This window comes from Symphalangus syndactylus, chromosome 5 (assembly GCF_028878055.3).
Source record: "Symphalangus syndactylus isolate Jambi chromosome 5, NHGRI_mSymSyn1-v2.1_pri, whole genome shotgun sequence".
NCBI lineage: Eukaryota > Metazoa > Chordata > Mammalia > Primates > Hylobatidae > Symphalangus > Symphalangus syndactylus.
Window position 1 is genome coordinate 55,255,052 of NC_072427.2, and position 26,133 is coordinate 55,281,184.

The 26,133-nt window shown below is 54.2% G+C and overlaps 1 protein-coding gene across 3 annotated transcripts in view; it reads left to right on the forward strand.

The window, feature by feature from the left end:
• Nucleotides 1-26,133, forward strand: part of ENTREP2 (endosomal transmembrane epsin interactor 2) — a 455,758-nt gene that overhangs the window by 427,641 nt on the left and 1,984 nt on the right. For all 3 annotated transcript variants that reach the window (XM_063639058.1, XM_055278517.2, XM_063639057.1), the window contains 6 exons: nucleotides 8,324-8,484; nucleotides 8,999-9,134; nucleotides 17,029-17,104; nucleotides 19,419-19,643; nucleotides 21,122-21,196; nucleotides 22,222-22,532. In XM_063639058.1, coding sequence (XP_063495128.1) covers nucleotides 8,324-8,484; nucleotides 8,999-9,134; nucleotides 17,029-17,104; nucleotides 19,419-19,643; nucleotides 21,122-21,196; nucleotides 22,222-22,532 — 984 coding nt within the window. The remainder of the gene's footprint in view (nucleotides 1-8,323; nucleotides 8,485-8,998; nucleotides 9,135-17,028; nucleotides 17,105-19,418; nucleotides 19,644-21,121; nucleotides 21,197-22,221; nucleotides 22,533-26,133) is intronic.

Here is a 26,133-nt window from a genome sequence, read left to right on the forward strand (position 1 = left end):
AAGCGGTGAGAGTGGACTTTCTTAGCTTGTATCTAGGGGAAACATCCAGTCTTTCACCATTAAGTAGTATGTTAGCTGTGGGTTTTTCATAGATGCTGTTGATCAGATTCAGGAAGTTCCCTTCTATTCCTAGTTTGATGGGTCTTTTTTTTTTTATCAAAAAGAAAGGTAGATTTTGTCAAATGCTTTTTCTGCATCTATTGAGATGACCATGAGGTTTTTGTCCTCTGTTGTCTTAATATGTTGAATTACACAGATTGATTTTTCTGATATTAAGCCAACCTTGCATTCACAAGATAATTCCCACTTGGTCATGATATGTAATCCTTTTTATATTAATAGAAGAGTTGGGAAGTGTTTCTTCCTCTTCTATTTTTGAAAGATTGTTTTGAAGAATTGGTATTAATTATTCATTAAATTTTTTTTTTGAGATGGAGTCTCACTGTGTCACCCAAACTAGAGTGCAGTGGTTCGATCTCAGCTCACTGCATCCTCCACCTCCCACGTTCAAGTGATTCTCCTGCCTCAGCCTCCTTAGTAGCTGGGATTACAGGCATGTGCCACCACATCCTGCTAATTTTTTTTTTTTTTTTTTGTATTTTTAGTAGAGATGGGGTTTCACCTTGTTGGGCAGGCTGGTCTTGGACTCCTGAACTCAGGTGGTCCACTCGCCTCAGCCTCCCAAAGTGCTGGGATAACAGGTATGAGCCACTACACCCAGCTAAATGTTTTTTGTTTGTTTGTTTGTTTGTTTCTGAGGCAAGGTCTCACTCTGTCCCCCCAGCTGGAGTGCAGAGGTGCAATCATGATTCACTGCAGCCTCTACCTCCTGGGCTCAAGCAATCCTCCCACTTCAGCCTCCCAAGTAGCTGAGACTACAGGCACACGTCACCATGCCCAGCTAATTTTTTAATTTTTTTGTAAAGACGGGGGTCCCTCTATGATGCCCAGGCTGGTCTCGAACTCGTAGGCTCAAGTGACCCTCTCTGCTTGGGCTCCCCAAGTGCTTGGATGATAGGCATGAGCCACCATGCGTGGCCCTTCTTTAAATATTTGATAGAGTTCACCAGTGAAGCCATCTGAGCCTGCACTTTTCCTTGTGGATAGTTGTATTATTACTAATTCAATCTCTTGTCACATTTTCTATTCTTCTCAAGTCTGTTTTGGTAGTTTGTGTCTTTCTATGAATTTGTCCACATATACAGGATTTAAGTTAAAGTAAAATGGGTTCAGTATGTATGTATTATGTTTGCATGTGTATGTGTGTGTGAAACTAAATAACTTTCTTATTCATTAACCAGGCAACCACTAGTTCCAGAGAAGAAGGCGTCTCTTGGCATCTGTGTGCCTTGGTGTTTTGTGCTTTCCTCAGCACGACTTTCTTCTTACCCTGTCATTTCTTTGGAGTGTGTCACTTCCCTCCTCCTCCCACACCATGGCCAGCTTCTGGGTTTTCCTGCGGTGGTTTAAGCCATTTAGTTCCAGGTGGAATGTGTTAGAGTGTAAGCTCTTTGGGATGTCCTGTCTATGTCACTCATCCTTAGCCCTTAAATCACAGCATCCCTTCACATCTTCATGACCCCTTTAGATTTAACCTTATAGAAGCTTTACCGCTCACTGCTGTTTCTGTGTTCTTTACCTTCCTCTATGTTGGCCTCTTTGTTCTGAGCGGGTTTTCATTTCTTGCATTCAGTTGTGGCTTTTGTTGTACTAACTCTTCATTTCTGGTGTTTATTTGTATCTGAGACCTTCAAAGTGAGAAGCACTAGTTTATAAAGAGAGCATAATTAAGGAGGAAGGTCACTGTGGGCAAGTGTGTATAAGCCCTTCGGCCACCCTTTCCCAATCAACTAATTTCTTTTCTCAGAAAGAACCTGTGGGAAGCCCCCCCAGCCACAGCTCCAGCCCCCACGGCCCTTCTCTCGTGCCCTGTTGTGCAGCGCCCTACAGAGGGGTGCTGAGCTGAGGGGATGACAGCCATGCCCTGGCCTCCCGCAGGAAGGAGCACCTCTTCCCAATTTGCCCCTGAGGCAGCCCTGCAGCCTGGCAACTCTGCTCCACTGTGCGGGTCTCAGCCCCACTTCCCCAGCCCCTCTCCCTGCTCCTCCATGTTAGAAGGACGGACCCAGGCTGTGATTTCTACTGTGACTGATGTGCTGACAACTTACACAATTGATCAAAATTCCAGCCATAACCGTTTTCCAGGAAGAGTCCTGGTTTTGTGTTTACTGATCTGTTCACTTCTTTGCTCACTCATTCATTCATTCAGTTAGTCAGCAATTATCTCAGGGGCCTTGCTACGTGTCCGGTCCTGGTGGGAATCTAAGAATAGCAAGAACAAGTCCTCCAAAGAACCTGAAACTCCCATCTTATTTCTGTGGATCAGCAATTTGGGATCATTAACTGCCGATGGAACTAACATAATGCATGCTTGTATCCATGAGAAGCAAAGCGTTCTGCCTGTTGTCAAAACTGATGAAGCTGAGCTACTCTAATATCTGTGGAAATCGTGGCAAAAGACATTCTGATGATACAATGCGGTTGATTGACATCATTTAGTGGAAAAGGTTTTTGATCAGTTAAGTGTCTGTAATGTCATTTTTTTTGTTTTTAGATGTTATCTCATTCTTCCACTTTTCTGTTACATTGTTTTGTTCTTCACTTACTTCCTTGCCAGCTGCTGCAGCCTCAGGAATATCATCTACTATGACATGTATCTCCATTAGGCATGTGCTTGTTAATTTCATCTTTCATTATTGTCATTTAGGTAGCTGTCCGCCCTCCCTACAGAGTTGACCTCCTTTAGACAGTGCAGAGGGAGCACTGTGCCTTCCATAGCGTGGTAACTGTGGGTTTGCCCATGGAGCTGGTTAAGCGGTGCTGGCTGGTCAGGGACAGGACACCACCCCATGGGAACCACAGCATCACCAAGTTCACCAGTATCTTCTCTCTGCCTCACCCCAGCACTGGCTGCACCTGCTGGAGAGGGCGCTCCAGGGACCCACAGTGACCTTGAGGTCCTTGAGGCCTGGGCTCCACAGAATTGTCTCTGGACAGTAGGTGCTACTTATCTATCAGACCAGAAACAACAGGCGGCTACTTCATCCAAACAGCTAATGCAGACAATCATAAAAATGATGTGGACACACCATCGTTTTTCTTTGATGTTAAATATGCTAATGAGCACCTCTCCACAGTCATCTCATTTGGGGCTGTGGTCATCCCTTTGGTTATGGGTCTGTTGTCCTGTCTGGGTGTATTTCTTGCAGAAAGTTCATGGAAATCACACCATCAATGATTTTCAGATTCAGTTCCTCTAAAGTGGAGCCAGTCAGGGGAAGCCAGCCAGGGGAAACAGACCTTCCCTAGATTTTTATGATTCTTCTCTGCTCTTAGACCTGCCTTGCCTGGACTTGACTTGGCAGTGGTTTCTGCTTGGCTGCCCTCCTTTATCCAGTCTTTCCAAAGCATTCAACTTGGTTTTCACAGAACGAGCAGCTCTTCCTGTCTGCATTCCTATTTCCTTGTGCAATTACAGTAATAATGAACACAGGCCTCACCCTGTGCAGTAAGGCACCCTGGAGCCCTGGGTGGGCATGGAACCTACCTGGGGGTGGCGGCAGGACCAGGGAGCCACAGGGCAGGCTCTCCCCAGGGTCTGGAGCACAGAACAGGAGCTCCAGCTCATCTGCAGGGTTGTCCAGGAGGAAGTTGATTCAGCAAACTTCGGTAGTAACAAGCCTGCTGTTTCTACCAAGTCTAAGGAAGGCAGAGGGAGAGGACCCTTCGCTGTAATTCTGAGTCTTTCTGGAAAAACTCAGAGGGGTGTGTGCTCCCTTCAGGAGCCAGGATGTGGCGAGAACATTGGTGGAGGGAGCAGGGAGAGTGGGTGCTGGGCAGGAAACCACTAAATATAAAGGGAGGTGAGCAGACCCGGCTGGGACCTGGAGGAATGGGCAGCTCAGAGCTCCACGGTGTTTATGGAAATCCCCAGCCCTTGTCCACAGACCCCTGACACCTGCCCTGCCCCACCTTGTTCCCGATGGCAGGAGATGGAGGCATGGGCTGGATGAGCTCATACTGATAATCCAAGCCTTCCTTTCGGCCACACAGCACTGCTGTCTGGGTCTGTGTGAGCAATGGTGCTTCTCAGGGAAGGGGACTGAGACTCACAGGATCAGAAATGTGGTCACATCCTGTGGGGCCTCAGTGCCCAGGCAGGGCCCAGAGACAACTGACTTGCGGTCCGACTCCCGGTCCCAGGCGGGTTGACCTCTTCACGCTGTCCCTCAGATCCCAGACTCTGGGCTGTGTGGATAGACTGAACTGTTCGGGGCTCTGTGTTAAGTGGGCTTTGGGAAGCTGCCCAAGGCCAGGTAGCCTTAGTTCTTATCCTCCTTCACTTCCACATGCACCCGGAAGGACAGCACACACCTGAGTTCGGATCCCCTCTCCCCGGAGCAGACTGAGCAGGGGCTCTTCTCCAGTGAGGTCTCAAATCCTCACTCCTGTTGTGCGGGGACAGCCCTGGGCACTAGTGATGCCCACGTCAGGTGCGTGAGCCCCAGCTGGGCACCAGACACAGGTGTACATTTGTCACCACATGGATCAGAGAAGGCAGTTACAGATCAGGGCAAGCAGAGCCACCTGGGCAAGAAGGGACTGTTCAGAGCCCCTTTTTTGCCCTCCACCTCCAGGTGCAGAGTTGAGCTTTATACCTGGCAGTCAACATGCAGGTGAGGCTGCAGAGCCTGGAGCTTGGGTGGGGTGGGGGAGGGGTGGCTGCCCACTGGCTTTTCAGGGTCACAGGCATTTCCGCTGGTCCTGAAGGTGACTGGGAGGCACCAGGTGAAAGGGAGGTGGGAAGCTGGGAAGAGGGGAACAATACGTGTTTGATAGTAGGGATTAGAGCAGGTTTGTTCGAAGAGCCGGGAGTTTGGGGGCACTGGGTTAGGAAGCTGGAAACCAGATGGAGTTCAGTGAGCCAGGGTCTCATTAAAATCTTTTCAACTGCAGTGACCTCATCAGATTGATTTAAAAACAGCTGTGGTAGCAGGATGGCGACCAAATTAGAGAGACAGAAAATCAAGGCAGAGAGGCACACAGGTTAGAAGCTCCTGCGAGGAGGAGGTGGACAGGGGCTGAGCGAAGGTGCCCCGCAAGGAGGCGTCTGCCCTCTCCTCTGCAGAAGTTTACTGAGTACCCGCTGTGTGCGATTGTGAGAGGGCACAGAGGTGGGTAAAATAGATGTGCCCCAGATGGTCAGGAAAAGAAATTGCTCTTAGGATTTCAACACAGTTACGGGGAGCAGGTTACTTGGGTGTGGAAGGCTGAAGGAACAGAAGAGGGTGCTGAGGTTAAGGAGAGAGGAATAACTGCGGAGGGCAGCTCTCAGCCCGCAGAGCCGGGGAACTGAAGGGAGGAAGTGGGAAGGCGCAGGAAACCCGCAGCTCCCCCTTCACCCCGCAAGCCGGCCAGGTACCCTCTGGCGCCCCCTACAGGCAGAGCCCGCCCTCAGCCTGGGCAAGGTAGCCTGGGAAGCGTAGTCTGCAGACCTCCAGCCCAACCCTGCATAGCGGAGGACAAAGCTGGCCACCCTGGGCCTCGAGACACACCGTGACCTAATTAAACACACACTGGTGGTGGGGAAGAGAGGGGAGACGTCAAGCGCCACTTGCAGGATTCTCGCTGGGGAGGCTGAGGACTCAAGGTCAAAGGATGCCTGAGAACGAGTCCAGGAAGGTGGGGCCAACACGCCCCCGAAAGGCGACCCGGAGCAGATGCAGCCGCGTCCTTTAACCTTTACATAGCCTCCAGTGTGTGGCAGCCTCTGCTCACTTTCACCTGCGGAGAGGGTCCCTTGCACCTCTGCCCCTCCTCAAATGCTTGTTCTCCTTCCTGGTGGAATGATGCCTTGAATTAGAAAGTGTTTTGGTGTCTGCATGTCATTAGTTTTGCTTGAGTATGTCATTGATTTTTTTCTAATTTCTGATAGAGACTAATTGAAAATATTTCCTGATTAGACTTGAGGGCATTTGCCCTCGCCCTGCCTCTCAGCTCTGTGCAGCAGGCATCAGGACTGACAGCCTTCAAGGCGGAGGACGACAGACACACATGGCGTCCTGCTCACAGCCGAGGATTCGCCTCTGTTTCGGACAATTAAACACACGCAGCCGTGGGTCGGTCCAGCCAGAGAGGCGAGGAGTGTGCTCTGTGTGTTAGGAGGCCCACGGGAGCCATTTTCCTGTGATGTGTTAGACCTTTAGACACGGCCATCAGCCTTTCTCCGTCAACCTAGAGCATGCTTATTTCACAGCGCTTGACCCCGTTCAGAATCGTCACCTCACCCCTACCAGTGCAAAAGTGCTTCACGTCCTGGCTTCTGTCAGCTCCACCCCACCCTACCCCTGCTGCCAGAAGGCACCTCCTACCACGCAGCTCCAGTCCCCCTGCTCCCCAGCTCCAACACCCCTACAGGCTCCCCAGTGCCCCAGAATTAAGAATTGACTTCCAGAGCCTTATCTATTTGCTTTTCTTAAACACATCCTTCCCTGGCTCACTTGTTCTGGGGGTTGAGTGTCTCCCTGAGCGCCCACTAGATGAAATCCCACCAATCTTTCAAGACCTGTTCAGATGCCTTCTTCATGAATGCTTTGGGGACCGCAGTCCCCACACAGTGCTTGGAGACCTCACTGTTTTCTAATGGAGCTGTCCTTGCTTGTGTAGGGTGATTCTGGGTCCCTGTCTTCCCCTCAACACACACACACACATGCATACACACACATACACATACACACAGAGACACACACACATCTACATGCACATACACATACATAGACATATACACGTGCACATACACACATGCACATAACATACACATACATACAAACATACACACACATATATACACAGACACACATACACACATAACATGCACATGCACACACACATACACATGCACACACACAAACACACACATACACAACACACATACACATACAGACACACACACACACACACACACTCACTCACCCTTCCTCTCCTTACCTCACCTGCCCTGCGCCCAGAGCTTTTGCAGCATGGATCTTTTTGCCGGGTAGAGCCTCACAGGGCGGCATTGACTGGAGCTGGAGCAATGTCCCAGGCATCTCACACCACAGGTGACCTCTGGGTAGCAGAGATGTGAAGGTGGAAAGAAAAGCAGTTGGCTGTTGGTTAGTCCTTCAGAAATGGAAAACTAGGCAGAAACAGGTTTCATTTTTGTTAAAGTGATTTCACCTCACTATTAAAGCAGCATCTCCGTGTTCAAGGTTGGCCAATAGAATGTTCTGGAACTCATGAAGTTGTCTCTCTTTCCTCAGAGCAGTGTTTTACAAACTGTGTCGAATCCTGAGAACTGCAAAATATTAATAGATACTATGTGTCCAAAGGGGCCCATTATGAAATATTTGAGAAATGCTGGGTTAAAGTGTTAAATAGCTAAATAAGTATTTCAGCACAGCCCTTCTCAGAGCCTTTAACACACGAATGCACAATGCAGGACTCCAAGAAGGGAGAATGTGGCATTTCCCACAGATTCACCACAGGAATTCTGGGGTGGGGTGGGGACATTTTGAGGGGAGGGTCTAGTGTTTTCTCATGAACACACTCAAGAAATGCCGTCTTTATTTGTTTGTTTTTTCAGACAGAGTCTCACTCTGTTGCCCAGGCTGGAGTACAATGGCACAATCTTGGCTCACTGCCACCTCTGCCTCCCAGGTTCAAGCAATTCTCCTGCCTCAGCCTCCCAAGTAGCTGGGATTACAGGCATGCACCACTATGCCCAGCTAATTTTTTGTATTTTTAGTAGAGATGGGTTTTCGCCATGTTGACCAAGCTGGTCTCCAACTCCTGACCACAGGTGATCCACCCGCCTCAGCGTCACAAAGTGCTGGGATTACAGGCATGAGCCACCACACCCAGCCGAAGTGCCGTCTTAAACCACAGACGTCAGACAGCCTTCCGTTCTGCAGTCTTTGAGTGCTGTCATCAGAGGGGCCAGGTGGAGCGGTAGGGACGGCATGAAAGACTTCGCAGACCATATGTTTTATTTAAAAAGAGGTATTCTGTATAACAGCGTGGGCAACAAAGCGTTTTGAGACTTCTGAGGCGAGGCGTTCCTCCTGGCGCCTTCATTTTAAAGTGTGTGCTTAGCAGTCATGGCTTGACAGTTGAAATTACAGGCATTCCAAACTGATCATCAAAGCTCGTGTATAATTAGCTTAATGAGACACAAGCCACACAAGATGTCCCAGATAACTCTGTGGTTGTCTCTGTTTTCCAGTTCCTTCCGCAGAGGTCACATCCTGCCAACCCCGCCTGCGTGACTCCTCACGGCACCGTTCTCCACCAGACCCTGGATTTCGACGAGTTCATCCCCCCACTCCCGCCTCCACCCTATTACCCCCCAGAGTACACCTGCACACCATCCGCTGAGGCACAGAGGTTGGTCTCCTGCGGCTGCCCCCATCTCGAAACCACTGAGATCGGCAGCAGTGTCTGGGAGGTGGGAGTTGCAGTGGTCCTGCAGGCATGGCAGTGAGAACAGAGGAGGGGCAGTGGAAGGAGAGGGTCTTAGACATAGAACATTCCCTATGGCACCTTTGCAACGCAACCCGAAAGAAACCGGAGGCAGACAGGTGTTGCTGCCTTAAATTCTCATGACGTGCAAAGCTGCGGTCGTGTTGCAGTCATTCGTGTAACATGTACAGTTTAATGAAAGATGTAATCAGCTGTATGATTATTTGAATTTTAATGGACAGGTCGGTAGAGTTTATTGAAAATGTTGATGTTGTTCCAGAAAAAAAAACAAAAGTGCAAATCGCCCAGTGACTGAAGCTTTTATTTCACAATGATGGGAAGTATTAGAAGAGGTGAAGCCCTTCTAATGCTTTGAGAGCTGTCAGCACTTCCGCCTCCTTCTTCGGGCAATGACGATGTGATGATTCTCTCTTTTCAGGGGCCTCCACCTGGACTTTGCTCCGTCTCCATTCAGCACTTTGTATGACGTGGCCATCAACAGCCCCGGCCTGCTCTATCCTGCTGAGCTCCCCCCTCCGTACGAGGCAGTGGTGGGCCATCCCCCTGCCAGCCAGGTGAGGCCCGGGGCCCCAGACAAGGCCAGTTCCCATGGGAATGCTAGGGACACCGTCCCGGCCTGCCCTCGGAAGGCACCTCACACCACGCCAGGTACAAGCTGGCTGTGGAGTGAACACTCATGAGCGCCCTGTGCTGAGGCCCCTGGATGTATTCATCTCTCTTGAAGCCTTTCAGCAAACCTGTGGGATGTTGGTCTTATTAGCCCTGTGCTGTAGATGAGGCCACAGGCTCAGAGACGCCAGCCTGGGCCTGGGGCACCCAGTGTCGGTGCTTTTCCCCTTAGCTCCCCAGTTCTGTTTCTGCAGCCACAAGTAACAGCCCAGGTGCAGAGCTTCGTGCTGGTGGGTGGTCTGGGATCCGGGCAGAAGGACCTGGGACAGCTCCTGACCCAAGGGGAGAACCCCCAGGAGCAGAGCTGGGTTCATGGACTGAGTACCCAGGGCGCCCCAGCCTGTCTTGATCACACACTGCTGTCACCTCCCTCTGGGGTGAGGAGAAAGCAGCCCTGGGTCCCTGGTCCTGTCTGAGGCCGAGAAGCTTCAGGCCAGGGGAGTGCCTCAGCTGCCAGGTCCTTCCGGCCTTCTCTGAGCTGGGCATGCCAGGCACTCCTGCAGCCTCATGGTGCCTGACATGTGACAGGCAGTATGTTCATGGAGCCTCAGTTTCCTCATCTGTAGAATGGGGATCATAACAGTACCAAGGTTATGGGACGAAATGGGATGTTGTCTGTAATGGAGCCAACAGGACTTGGAACGTGGTAAGTTCTAAATTCAGCAAAAGTCAGTCACCCTTTTGGGGTATTGTTTCCTCCTCCTCATCGTTGTTGTCATGACTCAGTGTGGAATGCTGCTAGCCAGGACAGAGAGATGGGGACATCTGGAAAAGTCACGTGGCCCATAGTGCAACGGGTCCTCCAAGGACCCACCCTCCAAGGAATATGGGGTTATGTAAATAGACGAAATCGACAGCTCACTGGTGTCCCTGAAATACAGGCAGAGAAAGCAAGCGACTGGAAAACATATTTTAGGATATCATCCATGAACATTTCCCCAATCCTGCTAGAGAGGCCAACAGTCCAATTTAGGAAATGCAGAGAACTCCTGTGACAGGTGGTCAGGGAGGTCCTGGAGGCCTCGGGGACTGGGGCATGGCTGGGGAACACAGCAGTGAGTTGGAGCAGAGGGCATGGGCAGGGGAGACTTGGAGATTCACCAGGGAGGGGCGGGGGTAGGGGCTGAAGCCAATTCTGAGCCCAAGCAACAAAGAGGAGAGCAGACGACAGCATGACCAGAAGCATCCAGGCCCACCCAGAACTGCACCCGCTTTGGGCTTCTCAGCAGCCGTGGAGCCCTGGACGGTTATCTCTACCCAGATCACTGGCCAGGCACTGGTACAGGGCATCAGATCAGGCCTGGCCGGCTGCTCGCTGTCTTTGCTGACTCCTGTAAAGACACCCTAGCACAGGGCTCAGACCTTTTGATGTCACCCCCAATGCTGTCCCTGTCACTTTGAGATCCCGAGAGCCCATGTGCACGCAAGCCAGGTGGCAATGCTGGTCCCTGTCCCAACCAGTGACCAAGGCAGCGCTGACCCTGAGGAGCCTCTGTGGGTGGAGGAGCAGTTTCCATGTTGGCTGAATAAGCTCACAAGCCCTTCTGACAATCACACCCACAAGGACTGGTCACCATTGCAGGCAGGGTGGTCTTAGGACAGGAAGAGATGCGACTTCCTGTGCCCTGTGGAGTCATATATGGACAGCGCATTCAGACGCTGTAAGGTGCCACGCACCTGGGGAGTCATATATACCACAGGGACCTCCTTCAGGGTGGCTTCTGGTGGGCCAGATCAGTTTCCAGCTGGCCTGTGAGCCCCCAGCACATCCTCACACAAGCAGACAGTCCCCGAGCAGCCTCCCTGAAACGCCTGGAGCAGCTAGGCAGGCTGCAGACAGTGGCCCCCTGAGCCCCGGCCAGGATGCCCTTTTTACTGTGGGTGCTAGAAGCAGATGTGTGGGAGCTGCATGTGGAGAGGAATCCTTTAGTCAGGAGGCAGGCATGGCCCTGAAATCCCATTCCTGAACTTGCAGTAATGGAGGTGTTCTTAGATGTTTTTATAAAGCTGAGCTGAGACCTCTGCCTTCCCAATGTTGTTTAGTTTTCCGTTTATGATAAAAATAATTCAAATCAATGTTATCAGTGGAGACAGTTGGCTGTGATAATAGTTGTCATCAGCACTGTGAGGGGAGCCCAGTGCACTGTGAGGCACCTGTCATGATGTCAGGCCCAATTTGGGGGTCCATGGAGGGTCTGGGAGGTCAGGCTGGGTGGGCATCAGGCAGGTGAGGTGCAGGGAGTGGGGCTGGAAGGGCTCCTGAGAGAGGGAACAGCCTGTGCAAAGGCTCAGAGGGAAGAAGGACAGGGAACAGCATATCCCCCAAACAGAAGGTCGTCCATAAAGAGTCTCAGATGAGTGTGCATGGGTGGTGACGTGTCTGGGTGTGGTGGGTTGAATTCTGAGTGAGTGTCCACCAGATGACAGGAGCTGTAGTTCACAGTGATCAGAGTTAGCTGCCGCTGTCACTGGAGCCTGGGAAATGGGAGAGAGGGAGCCCCACAGAATGACACCATTGCAGGTGGCAGGAGAAAGGCACCCCCATACACGACAGGCTACAGGGCACTAGGCAGGGCTCCCAGGAGCCTGGATTTGCCAAAACCAGCAGTTCCGGAAGAAAGCAATGGGCCAGGTGCTGTCCAGAAGCTAACACCCAGGGCCACGTGGCTCACCATGGAGGGGCTGCTGGTGACCTTGGCAGAGCAGCTTTGATGGGATGGAGGGCAGGGCTGGACTACGCCAGGTAAAGGAGTGGACAGCACGTGCGCAGGGGAGCACAGGTGTGGCTCTAGTTTTCAGACACCAGTGGGTGCCCCCCTGGGGAACTTGATAATCAAATCCTAATGGCTGGGCCCACCCCCAGGGCTCCTGAGTCAGTAATTGGGGTATTGAAGTTGGGGGTATAAAAGCCTCAGCCCTGCTGCTGCTCCCACTTTGAGAGCAGGAGTAGATCACTCTCGCAGGATGTTCGGTAAATAGAAGAGAAGATGGGATGGTAGGTAGAGGGGAGTGTGGATCTAGGACATTGAGGAGGTTACCAGGCAGATGTGGAAGGACCTAGATGGTGGGGATGGCAGGCCCAGGACAGGGCCCTCCGTGAGGGAAGCCCCTGGGAAGGCAGAGGGAAGGCTGACGGAGGGTGCAAGGGGAAACTCCACGCTGTAGCCAGCAGGGGCACCGGGCAGGGTGGCGGGTGGACCTGGAAACCCCTAAAGGCGGCAGGGGTGTGTGGTTCCCCATGGCTGCCTCGTGGTGAGGGGGCAGCTCTGTCCCCTCCACCGCCTCTGCTCAGTGACCCTGCCTGCTGCCATCACAATTCTAGCCCCACACTGGGACTGGCTCTGAGCCTGCTTCCCGGTTCTCCCTGCCCCTTGGACCCCTCTGCCTCCCGACGACAGGAACCCCTGTCCATGGAGCCCAGGCCCTGGCTCCCCAAGCGCCCTGCCTGCCGGAAGTAGCTTCTGGACCTGGGTGTACCATTCAATGCCCCACCCCACAGCGGCCCCCGGAAGGAATGGGTTCCTGTTGTGTTCACAATTTTACTGTTTTCTCTAAAGAATAGAATATATTGGAAGGGATCTGGCTGGTCCTGAAAGCAATTCGACACCCTTCTCCAAAACTCTGGGGAATTCTCTCAGTTGAGATTTCTTTCTCAGAACTGCGGTGAGAAAAGCTGAAAGGTCAGAGGCTGATCTCGAATTAGCATGTATTGGCTCGGAGACACCCAGCTCCCAGTGCTGGCAGGGGCACAGCACGACCGCCTGCAGGGCCTGTCCCTGGGCACCTGCCTGGCAGCAGGGCAGCATCCGGTGTTGAACGGGCCTCTAGAGCCCTCAGGCCCACTCTCTTTGACCCCATGGCCTGGGAGCACTTTTCAATTCACAGCCGTGTCTGGGAGTCTGGAAGTCAAAGAAACCCATTACTGTCCACAGAGGGAAGGCCCTGCCGCCAGCTGCGCCGCCAGCTGTCCCCTCCCCAGGCAGCAAGGCCCCCCTGACTAGACAGCGAGGAGCGCCCCTTCACAGCACGACCCTGCACCCCGGGCGAGGCAGGCTCAGTTGCTCCTCCTTGTTAGGACAAATGGCGTAGAAAGTGCCCTCAGCGCTCGTTTGGATAAAGAGAGGAGGCTGCAGAAGGCGGGCTCTGCAGGGGAGGAGCTGACTCTGGGGCGGGGCAGGGGGTGTGCTGGGGAAGAGGTTTAACACAAGAGGGGGCAGCCTCCACGAGGGTGGGCTCCGTGAGCACTCGCCTGGGTGATGGGCCGTGCACACTTCCCTTCCGGCTTAGGTCAGATGCCGGGTTAGGGTAGGATTAGGTCAGATGCCATTCTCTTTCCTGTGGTTTGAGGCTGTACTCTTCAGCCAGTGTTCAAGGAGTGAGTTTCTTTTGATAGCAGGAAAGTGATTGAGAAATTACCAATTGGATATTCTTGTCTGGGTGGCAAGTGTATGTTTCAGGGACCACTGATGACAGTGGTCCTCCACAGGATATAGGACAGAATCCCTGTCACAGCACTCTCATATGGAGACCGGACAGAGACAAATTTCTTTGAGGCTTCTGCAGAGGAATCGGGCCTGGTGATCTGGGTGGGCTGGGGTGCGTGTAAAGGGGGAGGTGATATGGGGGGGCCTGTTGGTGGGCTGGGGTGTGTGAAGGAGGGGAGGTGATTTGGGGGACTGGGATGTGTGGAGGGGGAGGTGATTTGGGGGACGGGTGTGTGGAGTGGGAGGTGATGTGGGGGGCTGGGGTGTGTGGAGGAGGGAGAGGTGATGCTGGGGGCTGGGGTGTGTGTGGAGGGGGGAGGTGATGTGGGGGGCTGGGGTGTGTAGAGGAGGGGGAGGTATGTGGGGGGCTGGGGCGTGTGGAGGGAAGGTGATTTGGGGGGGCTGGGGCGTGTGGAGGAGGGGGAGGTGATGTGGGGGGATGGAGTGTGTGAAGCGGGGAGGCAATTTGGGGGGTTGGTGTGTGTGGAGGAGGGGGAGGTGATGTGGGGGGCTGGGGTGCGTGTGGAGGGGAGGTGATGGGGGGCTGGGGTGTGTGAAGGAGGGGGAGGTGGTGCAGGTGAAGGTCACAGCACCAGCTAAGGCACATGGCAGGACGGCCTGCAGCCTGGTTGTGGGAGCTTCAGCACCCTAGGGCTGAAATGGTTTGGGCAGATATTTTATGACCTTGGATGTCAAACTGTAGAAGTGCCCTCGAGGAGTTTGGCATCTTGTATGTGACCCAGTGGTGCTTTAGGAGTTTAATTTGGTGGCATCATGCCGGGTGGACGGGAACCTGAGTGCGAGACAAGGGGTCGTGAGAAGGGAGAGGGACCAGCAGAGCCCAGGAGCAGCACCAGGTCCTGACACTTAACGATCTATATAAAATCTGTTAGCAAAGTGTCTTCAAAGTTTGCCTTGAGCCACCAGCCTGAAATTTTAACTCACATTTTCCATAATCGCTGGAATTGCCCCAAACGAAGAGCTCTTCATAAATCTGTTTCTAATGGTTGGCCTCACCCAGGAGTGGGAAACTACAGAATGGGGCAGAATTTCCATGCAAGTGTCTTAGCCACTGAGCTTCATACAATTTGAATTATTTGTTGAAATGCCAACTGATTTTCCAATTATGATGACTGTTCAGAATAGCACATCTGCAAACCAGTAAGACCCAGGTGAAGTGATTCCCGCAGCGTCTCCTGTCAACAGCCCTCTCCCTGCTCTCCTTCTGCAAGGAGCTGTGTTTATGAGCTTCCTCGCTGAACTCAAATTTCAACTTAAATTCTGTGCCACAAATGTATTTCTTCCCCACCCTTTTCTACTGCCATTATAGTTCATCGAAAATGCTGTACGAAAGGAACCGCTATTTTCCCCATGGCTTAGCGTGGCAAGGTGGCTTCTGACATCAGGGAAGGGCCACATTTAAATTAAAGTCTTGACACTCTGCTTGTGAGAGGCGATAGATGCGCTCCCAGGAGCTGCCTCCTCTGGAAACCAAATCTGACTGGGAGCCAGAGGAAAGTGAGTGATGCTTCTGCACAACATGAAGCGAATCCAATTTCCTCCTGACCTTGTCCCACTGTGCATTTTCTTTCTCTTGTTTTATTTATATTTCTTTATTACCAGAAGGTTTTCTTTTAGACAGCGGAGTTCTAAGTTAACCACCCATCTACGATCCAAAAGAAAAGCAAGTCTGAGAGAGGGTTAGATACGGGAGGGGAGACACAGGATGAAACAAACCGTTAGGACATTGTTCGCTCCTTGTGATTCAGTGGAAGGTTCTGGACAGAGATTTCCAGAACTGGTTATTGGCACATAATGACTTCACTGAAAAAGCGGGTGGGTGCTGATGGTGGGATGAATTCTCCCTCGCCGATTCCCTCCCAGCAGAATGAGAGGGCTAAGGAAGAAAAATAGTATGGACCATATTATGCGAAAGCATCTTAGTGAGATCAAAGGACGCACTTGGGCAACTCTCCATCTTGTCTTTGTCTCAGAACCACCTCTCAAGCCCCACGCCGTGGGGGCAGCTCACACCCTTTGTGTGGGTGGGAAGGCTGCAGCCCCAACCCCCACCCTGGAGTCAGCCTGGTTGAAGAGGAGAGATGAAGGAGACCAGCTATCTGATTGAAGTGGCTGGAGATGAGGGAGGCAGAAATGTAATTACCTGAGCTGGAATCGGACCAAGTCGCAGGAGCCCCCCTCAGCTTCCCAGTCTCCTCTGGAGCGCATTATTTGCAAGTGTATCCCCAAAGCAATTCTGAAATAACACAAGGATTCAAAAAATTGTTTTCTGAGGTAGCATGGGGTGCATGGGGGTGCCCACACAACATGTGTATAGCTTGCATCACATCCAAACATCGCATCCGAGAGGCCCTAATGTGAGGTGGAAACCATGGCCCACGCAGAATGGGCAACATGAAGATGGGGCAGAGAGCAGAGGAGGTATAGCCTTCCCCTTATTCCGAGGCCTCTCCAGGCGAAATCGGAGTATATCCAAGAAGAAAGCTGAAAAAAGCAGGGCGTGGTAGCTCATGCCTGTAATCCCAGCTACTCGGAAGGCTGAGGCCGGAGGATCACTTAACCCCAGGAGTTTGAGTCTGCAGTGAGCTATGATTGCACCACTGCACTCCAGCCTGGGCCATGGAGCGAGACCTTGTCTCTAAAATATATAAATAAAGAAAAGAAAAAGAAATCAAAAGCCACAAAAGCTTGATGACCGTGCAACTCATCGGCTCAGGTGGCTCTGTGGTCCTGCCAGGCTCTCTGATTGCGAAAGTTCAGAAAAATAGGCTTTCGGCCAGGCGCGGTGGCTCACGCCTTGTAATCCCAGCATTTTGGGAGGCCGAAGCAGGCGGATCGCCTGAGGTCAGGAGTTTGAGACCAGCCTGGCCAAGATGGCAAAACCCCATCTCTACTAAAAGTACAAAAAACTGGCTGGGCACAGTGGTGGACACCTGTAATCCCAGCTACTCAGGAGGCTGAAGCAGGAGAATCGCTTGAATCCGGGTGGCGGAGGTTGCAGTGAGCTGAGATCGTGCCATTGCACTTCAGCCTGGGCAACAGAGCAAGACTCCATCTCAAAAGAAGAAAAAAGAAAACTAGGCTTTGGCCTTGGCAAGGGCAACTTGAACCCTCACACCCCACCTCATAAATGTAGGGAGAAGAGTGGAGCTGTGGGTGAAGGTCTCTCAGCGCTTCCCACCAGGAGACAAGTTTAAGCCCCTGCACTACTGGAGGCTGCTGTGCTGTGTTCCCACAGATGACCTGCCTTGACGCTTTCCGTTTCTTACTGTAGGTTACAAGTATAGATCAGCAGGTGGCCGACTCCAGCTCTGGGGACCCAAACACCAGTGCTGGCTTCAGCACTCCAGGTAAGCTTACCTCTTTCAGCTCCTGAAGTGGGGTGTTCCTGTTTTCAAAGGTGTCTCTTTTCGTCCTCGTCCTATTCTCTTCTCTTCTCTTCTCTTCTCTTCTCTTCTCTTCTCTTCTTCCTCCTCCTCCCTCCATTTCTTACTCTTTAAGAGGCTGGAGTTTGCAGCAGCGTTTTCCATTAAATACCCCGTATATCCCCACATTTCTTCCCATGCCTGCATCCACTACAGTCAGCATACCCGGGAGACCTCCCGCACTCTCCGGGGAGACCTTGTCCCCCTCTGCCCCACTTTCTCACTTGAGGGGTATGGATTTGAAGAAGAGCACGACTCCATCTAGGGTCTCCTTTCCAGAGCCAAAGTTGTATCTACTGGGCGAATGTCCACACGACACCTCTCTCTGAAGAAGGTGGCTGGGCTGGGCGGCTGGCAGGAGGGCGCTTGGAAGTCATGTCCTTGAGGGCATTGAAGGACATGTGTGCAAGGGTCAAATCCCCAAACACAGCGGGTGGAAGTCACGTGCAGAGCCGGGGCGGGGGAGGTGGTCTAAGGCTCCAGGAAAGCAGAAGGGCCCTTAGCATCAGAGGGAGCAAGGGCACGGAGGCCAGGTGAGCCAGACAGCCACCGTCTTGAGGCCCCTGTGAGGGGTCACATGGGCTGGCTTATTTGGAGAACAAAGTTAGATAACTCATGCGATCCCACAGAGGGCCAGCATGATCGTCCCAGGGTGCTCTGTCCCTTGCTGAACACTCACTCAACATCTAAGAGAAACAGGAAAGGGCCGTCTTTCTGGGAGGCCACTTGGGGTTGTAGAGCGCAACGTCTTTGCAGTTGTGGGATTTGGAAGCAATCTTTTCCTTCCTTTGGTCACTCTAAACCATCAGAGGCTGTTCAAGAAGGTGTTCAGTGACTTTCCCAGGGCCGACCCAGGGTACAGTGTATCTCAGCCACTGTCACAGAGCGGCCACACCTGCAGCATTCCAGGGTTTGGGCTCGGGGGCTGGTGCTACCGGAGCCCCTTCCTGTTTCCCATCTCAGGGCAGGTGGAAATAGACAGGGGTACTCCTCGCCCAGAATTCAGCAGGGCTGGATCTTCCTCCCTCCTGGGACCTGGGCGGTGAACTCTACAGCTGACCCAGGGACCAGCAGAGCTTCCAGCACCCAGGCTTCTGCTGGGGTACAGGGGTCAGGACTCTCCTGAGTAGAGGACCACCTTGGTGGCTGTGTGACCCTCAACCCTTCCCTGTCTAAGCTCATTTCTGCAGCTGTAGGGTGGGGGTAACCTGGGGCTGCCTCACAGATGGGCAGCGAGGATGAAGTGGGAGGTGGCCCGAAAAGCCTGTTGCCCATGGGCAAGCTCACAGACACAGGGAAAAACAGAAAGGGATGGCAGGAACAGACCTGAAGCCCCCACGCCTGGAGGATTTCAGGCTTCCGTGATCTATGAAGTGTCCCCCATGCAGGCAACTCCACTCCGGCGCCAGGAGGGGGCTCTGAGGGCAACTGGTGATTGGAAGGGAGAGTGCAGGAGCAGCTTATCACACTGTCACGTACATGCAGACCCCGTGGAGACGGCATTAAAACAGACTCCAATCCAGCCCCCATAGAGTGGTTCCTGGCAGGAGCCCAGCCCTGACCAGCATCCTGGTCCAGACCAGCAGTTCTTACAGTTTGGAGGGCGTCAGAATTCCCTAGAGGGCTCACTCCAACCCCGGTGGCTGGGCCTGGCACCAGGGTCTCTGCTTCCATGGGTATGGGGTCCAGCTGAGAGTCTGCATTCCCAGCTCGTTCCCAGGGCAAGGCTGCTGCTGCTGCTGGCCTGGCGTCCACACGCTGAGAGCCAAGGCCAGTGTCTGGTGGGCGGAGTTTATCCCACCTGCCTGCACCACCCTGTCTGGCTGCACTCCAGGCCCGGGGCCGCACCCCCGCAAGGGCGGGCCAGATCTCAGGCCCACCGGGACCTGATGGGGATGCCTTGATGTCCCTCGGAGCTGCTGTGTACCCCTGCACTGGCCCTGTTCACCCAGACCAAAGCGTATTGTGACCAAATCATCCGATTTCTGACTTTTAGTCTCTTGTGTAGTGTGAAGGGTCTAAGCCCCCGACCCATGCCATTCCTGGAATGATTTCTGGGAGCTCATCTAGTGCCCCCAACTTTCAACAGCATAGAGCAGCATTTGTCAATCTTATTCAGTGTTTCTGCACCCCCAGGGTTTCAGAGTTCATCTAGGTCTGGAGTTTGAGGGGCAGGCCCTGTCCCACGCCAGCGTCTCCTGCAGTCGCCCGCTCTAATGCCATGTCCCTTCTCTTGCAGTACCAGCTGACAGCACAAGCCTCCTGGTGTCCGAGGGCACTGCTACACCAGGTTCCAGCCCATCCCCCGATGGCCCTGTGGGCGCCCCAGCACCCTCTGAACCTGCCCTTCCCCCTGGCTGCGTGTCTCCAGAGGATCCTGGCATGGGCTCACAGGTGCAGCCAGGTCCCGGGCGTGTGTCCCGCTCCACCAGCGACCCCACCTTGTCCATATCTGGCATGGCAGGTAGGCTGGGCAGGCTCACCCATGTCCCCAGAGTGTGGCCAGCTTTCCCTGGATGCTGCAGGTCTCAGTGACCCCTGAGAGTGGAGGCCCGGCCCTGCAAATCCTGTCTGGGGTCACACTGGGAGTGTGGTCTTGATGACCCCTGAGCGAGGGGTGGGTGGGGAGCAGCCTGTGGGCCCCTCTGCAGCCCACCAGGCTTGTCACTGTGGCAGGGGAGGAAGGATTCAAGGGGCCCAGGGCCCAGTCCAGGACATTAGCTGTGAGTGCTGCACACGTGCTCCAGGGCTCAGAAAAAGCCTAGAGTCTGGCACAGGACAGATGACCCCCGACAATAGCTCTGGGTATGGGGGTGTCATCGGCTGGAGCTGCCCCAGGCAGACACAGGTGCGTTTGCAGCAGCATTTCCCAGGCAGCTTGGTTCTCCACACAGAGCAGAGCTTTCAAAAATCGCCCCCATGCAACTGTGTCCGCGGGCAGTGCCCTGGAGTCTAGGACCTGGCACCGGGTCCCTGTGGCCAGCAGCCCAGGAATTTGCATTTCACACTAGCTCCCCGGGAGTCTTGGGCACCCCCGGCGCTGGAGAACTCACACCCAGGCCTCATCGCTGTCTTTTGAGAGGAGGCACAGTTTCTGCCAATAAAGATTGGCCATTGCTGTGGGGACTTTTCATGAAGTGGAAGTGCAGGAACCCTGAAGAGGGCGCAGTGGGTCCCGGCTCAGTCTCCCCTTGATGGTCCCCCCTACTGGAGCCCGGAACCGAGTCCCTGAAAGGAACCAGGGCCCGCAGTGGCCAGTTGCCTGGAGGTGCCCTCCTGGTGGAAATACCAGGTTTGGCACATGTGGACTCCCTAGCTTCGGTCATCTCTGTATTCCTCCTTCCTGCACCCCATTGCCGGCTCACAGGGAGAGAGTCCCATCGAACCTTCTGAAACACCCCCCTCTGCTGGTTTCTTCAGAGCTCTGGAACCTCTCTCCACCATGCCCACATTCACTCACTGAGGTTTGGAGGAGGATGCCCTGTACTTGGAGGGGCTCATAGGTCCACTCTGTGGCCCCCTGATGGCTTTGTTTGGCCTGTCCCCTTCAGTGAAATTCACACCTCGGCACCCACACACCCACCTGACGCCTCTGTCCCCTCTTGGCTAGGCTGATCTGCACGCCACAGGCACGTGTCTTCCGGGGTGCCTGGAGCCCTTCAGGTGTGGGTGGGTATTCCCATGAAGGGTGCTGGGCTTTCTTTGAGCCACTGGCCCATTGCACTGTGTCGGGGTGGGACCTGGGACACCACTTGACCCACGGCAGGCCTGGCCAGCTGCAGGGCGGTTCCTGTCTGGTCTGCCGCTGGGTGGGCATCAGCTCAGCAGGTTTCTCCGGCTTGCTCGCCATCTAAAATGTCTTAGTCGCAGGTGGGTTATGAAAGCTTTCTCAGGAATTCCTTTTTCCTTTCATGTGTTCACTGAATTCTCCTTCTGGTTAAGGTGATGCCTCTTCACACAGGCCGTCGTGTAGCCAGGACCTGGAAGCAGGACTGTCCGAGGCTGTGCCTGGGAGCGGTGAGACGCTTCTTTTCTAAAGCGCTTTGACTGCGCCTGCTGGGAGGTGGGGCGGGTGTTGGTGGGTCCTTGGCTACATTGTTTCCAAATGCAGCTCCTCACCCCATCCCTGGGAATGGGGGCTGCCCACTCTCTGGCTTTGAGGGCCTTTCTCTTCCTTTCTCTCTTGGTGGGCTTCTATCAAGGGCTAGCACTAATTGAACACACATGTGACTGCTCAGCCCACTTTATGAGATTTCATCTGGGGTAGATGGGCCCCACCTGGGAGTTTCTTAATTTCTCATGTTTAATTGCTAGGCTTTCCAGTTGCCGCCAAACAAGACATCAGAACAGACCACCCAGAATGTGCCAACTTTGTGTGGCGTGAAGCTCAGGCTGGACAAGCCGGGCCTTCGCTGCTCCTTGTTGGCGTCCCTCGCCACTGACTGCCCAGAGCTGGCCTTCTTAGAGGGACCCTCAGCCCAGTGTCCAGCCTGTGGATCATGCAGAGAGGCTGTCAGCCCTGTGGGAGCTGGAGCCAGGTCCCCAGCCTCTGGCCTGGCAGGCAGTGGAGCAGGGCACTGGGTGGTGGCTGCCTGCACCTGGCATGATGGGGGCATCTCATGTTCCCTCTGCCACCCCCAGTTCTGATCTTAAGGCAGACCCTGTCTCTAGATGCCATGATTCTGCCCCAGCAAGAGATCAGACCCAAAGGGGCAAAGGTCATGGAGGCGAGAAGACTGGGAAGGACCAGTCCCTGTGCCCTCGGGATTCTAGCAGAGGGCGGAAGTTGGTCCCTGCCTGCTGCGGTGGCCCTTCCCCCCAGGCCTTCACTCCTGGAGGCTGCAGCCCCTGGAGGTTGACACTAGCTCAGCTTGGGGTTGCGAAGGAGAGGAGGGATGGGGACAGCAGGTGCCCATAGCGCCAGCCCCAGGAACACAGAAACCCCAGCAGGAGGCTCCTCCCGGGAGCAGGCTTTTCTTTGCATTTAAGTTAACTTCTTATTTCAGTGAGTTTCGAATTGCATTTTTGCCCTTGATTTTTAGCTTCCATGTCTCGCTCTGCCACGGCTGCCTGTCGGGCCCAGCTTTCACCAGCGGGGGACGCAGATACCTGGAAAATTGACCGACGGCCAACACCAGAGCCCTTCCCGGCAGCCTCCAAAGAGCAGCCACGCTCTTTAGTGGACAGCAAGACCTATGCGGACGCCAGGGTTTTGGTGGCCAAGTTTTTGGAACACTCACACTGTGCCCTCCCCACCGAGGCACAGCACATGGTGGGTGCCATGCACTTGGCTGTCACCAGCGAGGAGCGCCTCGAGGAGGAGGCCGGCTTCGGCGCTGGCGTTCTGGACCAGGTATGAAGGAGCCACATTTCTGACTGTGGACACCAACGCCTGGCGCCACAGATATTCTTGGCAGAAGCCATCATGCCTGACAAAGAGGCCTTCAGGCCCAGCTTGGCTGAGGACAAATGTGGGGGGGACACCCAGGATGATCTGGGGGCGGCGTGGGCAGGGAACTGTTACCCCCTCTCTTGAGGGGAGCCGAGCAGTGTCTCCTTGGGGATTGCATTTCCTGCCTAGCCCAGTAATTCGGAAAGATGACTCTCATGTCCACAGTGAACTCTCTGGTTTTATCTGGCGTGCAGCACCTTGAACTGAGCAGCGTTGCACAAATGTGAATACAGCAACAGGCAACACTTATGTCACCTAAAGACTCAAAGTATCTCCAAAACCAGGGCCATCCAAAGCAGGAAGTCTCCCATCCCCCATTTAACTTAGTGTTCAGTGGACAGAGGGTGACATTGAGTCATGAGACATTTTCTCATGTGGCTCGATGGCTCTGTCATTAAATGTTCATCACACTCTAGCCTATTTCCTATGAAAGGAAATAGGTAGTGTTAGCACAGATGGCAGCCTGGGCCCAACTTTCTGTCCACAGGGCTATTGTGCAAACAAGTGTACAGTGAGGGCCTCTGCCATAGCCCGGCCACCCCAGGGGACAGGCCGGTGTTGTGGGGGTTGGAGGAACCCACCATCTCCTGGGCCTCGAGCTCAGCCTCCCTCCGTGGGGTGCCTCCCCCACCTCCTCGTGGGCCCCCTTTTTCCAGGCTCCCGTCCTCTCCCTGGAGCAGTTGTTTGATCCGTAACAAAAGCGCCGATTCCCAGCTCCTTTGTGTCTGAGCTCACCTGATTGAGCTCAGTGGGTCACAGTTCTGCGGGAGAGAGGCCAGTTTCTCTGGGAAGTAGCCCCTCCTGATAAAGCAGGTCCCTTTGACCCAGAGCTGACCTTCCCCCGGGCATGCGGCAGCAGACACACCTGTGCAGGAGGATCATAAACCACTTACAAACCCACGCAAAAAGGGAAGCAGACACCCGCCGTGCTGCTTATGGAGAAGCAGACTCGCCCAAGTTGGGGACAGCCTGGGGGCCTTGGACTTTCTTGGCCCCCATCCCCTTGTTTTCTGGTGGCATCAGTGGCAGCTGCTCCCAACAATGGCCGTGGAACAGCGCCATCCACAAGAACTTTCTGCAGTGATGGAAATGCCTGTTCAGGGCCACTAGCAGCAACAGCCCCTGAGCTGCGTTGGGTGCCCTGCGGTGAACAAAACAGCCTAGAGCCCGAGGTCTCCCCAGAGAGCCCATGAGCCTGGCATGGGGGCATAGGAGGACCAGAGGGTGCCTTCCACTCCTGGGTGCCAGGGCAGGGGGCTCACGCTGCTCTTCCCTCGGCTTTGTGGGGCTTGTCCTTGAGCTCCCCCACTTCCCCAACACCACTGTGGCCAGTCTGCTGGGGAGCGTCTGTGTGGCTGGAAGCTGGAAAGGGGGTGGGGTTCCAGTCCAGGTGCCCAGAGCCTTCCTCCAGTCCTTTATCCCTGCCCTGGGGGCTGTGGTGGAGGACTCCCCCAGCTGTGGTCGGCTGAAAAGGCTTCAATTGCTTTAGAGAGCTGAAAACACATAAACCAGGCCTTTTGATGACAACTTGCACTTTTCCAGGAGAGATGTACTAGAGATGAATTTATGAGCACTTTATTCAGACTATAAAATAGGAAATCTCTCTCTAATTTTCCTCAAGTGGGGGCTTTTGAATTCCCTCAAGGCAAGTCCCTTTGCAGGTGAAATTAATTGGTGGATTTTCAGAATGGCCGCCCTGGAGCGGAGCTTCAGCCACGCCTGACGCCCTGGCCTCCGAATCTCCACTGTCTCTGAGGTGTGTTGGGGTCACGCCGCAGGGGTTTCACCTGCTTGGGGGGTCCCCGCTAGGGCTTGGGGGTTCACACAGCATTGTCCCTGGGCCGAGCCCTTGGGTGGGCTAGAGCTGCAGTCCTCAGACATGGCTGCAATTCCAGCGAGGCCAAGACCACCAGCCACCCCGTGGACTCGGCCTCTGGGGTGTTTTCCTCATGCAGCCGGGGTGGAGGCCTACTGGACCCCCCAGCCTGCTGCTCAGCATCCTTCCCTTCTCTGCAGCAGGGCCCAGTCCCAATGGCCAATGGGGCTCCTGCCCCAGCAGTGCCTCCCTGCGGGCCTCTCACCTGGACCCCACCCTCACCCAGCTCTGGGTTTGCGCTGGTGGCAGCTCTGTTTTGTGGATACGGAAACTGTACCCAACTTGATGCCGCTGGGCTGGAACCTTCTGCCCCTTCGAAATGAGGCAGTCGGGGACGGGGTGGGGTGCCCCCATCAGCCCAGCTGCTCAGGGCCACTCATGGGCTCTAGGAGGGTCCAGGTTCTGGGCTTCCTGGGAAGGTCCCCAGAAGAGAGAGGTGCTGGTAGACTAGGGAATGTGCTGGCAACTTGACCCAGCAGCTGTGGTGCCCGTGGCCCTGGCTCCACGGCATCCGGGTACCAGCAGCAAGAGCCCAGGCCCCAGGCTGCACGTCGGCTCACAGCCAAGGAGAAAGCTGGCTGCTTCCCCTCCCTATGCGTCCTTCCGCCGCTCCAATCATGCTCCGTCTGGGATCTGAAATGGGCCAGCTATGGCTGCTTTGGGGGTGACACGCTCCTTCTCCAGCTCAGCTGGGCCCCGGGCATCCCCTGCCCTCCCCGGAGACCCAAAGGGGGTTGGTACCGGCTGTGACACCACCATTGACCCCAGCCTGGGGGGCACGAGGTTGTTGAGTGGGGAGAACCTGGACCCCAACTCTATGGCAAGCGAGATCGGAGAAGGGGGAGCATCATCCGCAAGAACTTCAGGTCTCCCTTGGCTGGAGATGAGGATCCACATTAAATGCTTGTAACACACCAGGCCACAGAAAGCTCGCTACACACAGATGCTTCTCCCCACCCATGCTGACTCTCAGAGGCTGCTAAGGCAGAATTTATAGGAAATTGTTTTCAAGCCACCAGAGACCTGTTTGTACAACTGGAAAGGCTGTATTTATTTAATGTACCTCAAGGTGTTTTAATAATGATCCGTGTTTTAATAAAAAGTATTTCTGGCCTCTGTGTCTCTGAGGTCTAACTGGGACAGAGGCAGGCTGAGAGCCTGTGTGCACCACTGGCCAGGGGCAGGGTCCTGAGAGGACCTTGCAGCAGCCAGCCGGGGAGCCTGAGAGACCCATGCCACTCAGCTGTGCTTCCAGGAGCCTTCCGGAGAGGGTCAACTCCAGGGCAGAGTGGGGAGGGCCAGGGCCTGGACACACACAGGCCCACCCACGCTGGCCATGGCAGCCCCTCCATGGACATGGCCTCCAAGGGCTGCTGGGAGGAATGCAGGCCATGGCTCAAATTTTTCCTTAAATACAGGTTTTTTTGTTTGTTTGTTTGTTTTTTTTTTTTTTTGAGACGGAGTCTCGCTCTGTCGCCCAGGCCGGAGTGCAGTGGCGCAATCTCGGCTCACTGCAAGCTCAGCTTCCCGGGTTCACGCCATTCTCCTGCCTCAGCCTCTCTGAGTAGCTGGGACTACAGGCGCCCGCCACCACGCCTGGCTAATTTTTTGTATTTTTAGTAGAGA